General features: G+C 54.4%; 1 protein-coding gene across 1 annotated transcript; it reads right to left on the bottom strand.

Moving 5' to 3' along the window:
• Nucleotides 1-555: 555 nt before the first annotated feature.
• LOC144125176 (uncharacterized) lies at nt 556-897 on the bottom strand. Its single transcript, XM_077658335.1, has one exon. The coding sequence runs from the start codon at nt 895-897 to the stop codon at nt 556-558; it is 342 nt and encodes a 113-aa protein (XP_077514461.1).
• Nucleotides 898-3239: the final 2342 nt, after the last annotated feature.

The following is a 3239-nucleotide window of genomic DNA, read 5'->3' as shown; positions in this document are numbered from 1 at the left end:
ACTGGTAGAGGTGGGGACAAAAGAAGCGATGACGCACGCGGACATGAGTACGTGAGACACCCTGATGTTCAGCAAAGTGGAGGTCATGAAGCTCGTGGAGGACGGGGCTGGCGGGGTTCACGCTTCTCTGCGGTATAGTGTCATAATGCAGCACAAACCGGCGCACAGCAGGAACAGATGGGGAGGAGTTCAGGCGGTCGATAATAGAGTGCCGCTCAGTATCCCGTTGTTGCTCATCGCCAACGTGAGCAATAGCAGAGTGCGAGAACAGGTCGGCAGCGCAGGCAGTGCAAGATGGTCAGAAGGGTCAACGGGATATCGGGAGAGGCAATCAGCATCTGTGTGTGGCCGACTGAACTTACAGACCACTGCGTAGTCATAGTCTTGTAGGCACAAAGCCCAGCAACCTAGCCGGCCAGTAGGATCTTTCAGAGAGGTGAGCCAGCAGGGAGCATGGTGCTCTGTGACAACCGTAAAAGGGCAGCTGTATAAATATGGGCAAAATTTTTCAACGGCCCACACGAGGGCCGAGCACTCTCATTCTGCGATAGCTTCTCATTCCGTGGGGCGGCTGGCGTAGGCAATGACACGGTCAGAACCAGATTGCCGCCGAGAAAGGACAGGCCCGATTCCATGAGCGCTGGCGTCAGTGCGGACTTCAGTGGGAACGACCACATCGAAGTGTGCCAAGACTGGCGAGGTGGTGAGCTTTGAGATTACAGCGGCAAAGGCGTTTTCTTGCAGGGGTCCCCAGGTGGAAGCCATGTCCTTTTTGAGCCGATCACAGAGAGGGCGGGCGATGGCAGCATAGCCTGGCACGAATGGACGGATGTAGGAGCACAGCGCCAGGAAGCTCTGCACGTCGTTGCCGGAACGCGGCACCCGGAACTCTTTCATGGCTCAGATCTTAGCTGGATCAGAGTGAACACCCGTGGAATCGACGACATGGCCCAAGATTGTGATCTGACGACGCGCGAAACGGCATTTGGAGGAGTTGAGCTGTAGGCTGGCATGATAGAAAAATGAATCTTGGAAAGGTCATCGAGGTGAGAGGAGATGGGGGAAGACTATGACGTCGTGGAGATAGCAGAGGCACGTGGACAATTTGAATCCGTGCAGAAGGGTGTCCGTCGTACGTTCGAAAGTGGCCGGCGCATTGCATAAGCCAAAAGGCATAACTCTGAACTGATACAGCCCATCAGGTGTCATAAACGCAGTCTTCTTACGGTCCTGGTCATCCACTGCTATCTGCCAATAGCCGGAGCATAGATCTATGGAGGAGAAGAATTTGGCACCGTAGAGGCAATCAAGGGCGTCGTCAATGCGTGGGAGGGGGTACAAGTCCTTTTGCTTATCTTGTTCAGGTGGCGATAGTCAAAACAAAAACGCCATGAGCCATCCTTTTTCCTCACAAGAACGACTGGCAAGGCCCAGGGGCTGTAGGAGGGTTTGATAATGTTCTTAGCAAGCATCTTCGTAACCACAGCGTTGATGACCTGGCGCTCAGCGTGGGAGACTCGGTATGGTCGATGATGGATAGGAGAGGCATCCCCGGTGTCGATGCAGTGCTTCACAGGGAGAGCTTGGCCCAGCAGGTTATTATTGAGATAACAATGTCCGAAAAAGATTCGAGAAGGCCTCAAAGCGGTGCAGTTTGGGTGGGACACAGGTCGGAGGGCATCATTTTCGCGAAGGCGTCCAGAGAAAGACAGGTAGGCTGGGGATCAGCTGCAGGATTATGAGAAGGGGTGGTGTCGAATGTAGCGATTTAGCACAGTGCGAGAGGGAGATCGCAGCAATGGAAAAGACAGAAGGAAGAACTTGGGGATAGAAGCCGAAGTTGAGGAATGGCAGAGACAGTGCGTTCGCCTTGACGGAGGCGACTGTATAGGACAGGGCAATGTTCCGGGTCAGCATGAGATCGGTACTCGGGGCAACAAGGTAGTCCCCATCGGGAATTGGGGAAGGAGTCAATGCAATGAAGGAGGCGCTTCGACGGCAGGCGAGCATAGTTAGCACTGAACAAGCCGATAGAGGGATCGACATGCTCGGAACCAACTTGTGGGAGCTCGAGTTGGAGGACACTCTGCGAGCATTCAATCAGAGCTGAATAGTCGGAGAGGAAATCCATGTCGAGAATGAGGTCGTGGGCGCAGGTGGACAAAACGGTGGACTGAACCGAGGTACTACAGTGATGTGAGCAGTACATAGTACGTCGACAGCAGGTATGCCTCCATCCATCACGTGCACACGAGACGTTGCAGGCGTGAGCTTTGCGGAGGCGTTGGCGAAGGGCAGAACTCATCACAGATACGTGCACACCAGTGTCAATAAGGGCGATGCAAAGAAAAACCATCAACTTTGACGTCCAGTAAGTTCGGTTGGGTGGCCAATAGAGGATTTCTGGTCGGGGTTATTGATGCATCTAGTTTTCAAAAGTGGAGCGGACGTCGGGGGCAGCTGTCGAAAGACAGGGCGACTGCGGTGATCGTGAGCGATGGCCTTGCGCCGACGGAGAGCGGGAATGGCAGAAGGAGGGTTCAGACTGGTCTGGCTGGAAGCGGGGCGAGAAGCGGCGGTGAAGTTCAGGGCGGTAGTTGGAGAAGCCACCACAGGGAGGCTGTGGCAATGTCGAGAAATGTGTCCAATGCGGGAGCAGTGAAAGCAGATGGGTCTGTCGTCAGCCGTGCGCCATTCTGCCGGATTGCGGTAATGGGGCGTGGAGTAGTAGGTGGGGCACAAGCAGGGGAAGGAGGCTGGTGGACGGCTGGGTGGCCAATAGAACACATCTAGGGAGAAAGACTATGTTTGCCAGTTCTTGCTTCATGAGGGCCTGAATTAGCGACACGATGGGCAGCGTCGTATCAGGGATGTGTGGTGGGGATATCACATGTGCGAGGGCCTCCAGTCCATGTCCGACGAACCACGTGACCGAGCTGGTGACGGGAGAAGCGTCCGAGGCCACGTAGGATGGAAATCTCTGGTCCTCACAGGAAGATGTCACGGCTGTGTTAGGAAGGCGGGAAAACGGCTGCGGAATGCAGCGGCCTTTCATTTGTTCAAATTGACGGCACTCTTTAATGATGCAGAAACAGTGAAACAGTCTTTGCAAACAAGCAAATGGAAAACATCGTCTGCGATGCCTTTGAGCACATGGCCCACCTTGTTTGTCTCACTCATGGCAGCTTCGACATTGTGGCAAAGAGCCAAGATGTCCTGGATGTAGGCCACGAAGCTAT

This window comes from Amblyomma americanum, chromosome 1 (assembly GCF_052857255.1).
Source record: "Amblyomma americanum isolate KBUSLIRL-KWMA chromosome 1, ASM5285725v1, whole genome shotgun sequence".
NCBI lineage: Eukaryota > Metazoa > Arthropoda > Arachnida > Ixodida > Ixodidae > Amblyomma > Amblyomma americanum.
This window is presented reverse-complemented; position numbering and strand designations above follow the sequence as displayed.

Coding starts and splice junctions, on each gene's coding strand:
- LOC144125176 (XM_077658335.1), bottom strand. CDS start 897: ATGAAAGAGTTCCGGGTGCCGCGTTCCGGCAACGACGTGCAGAGCTTC.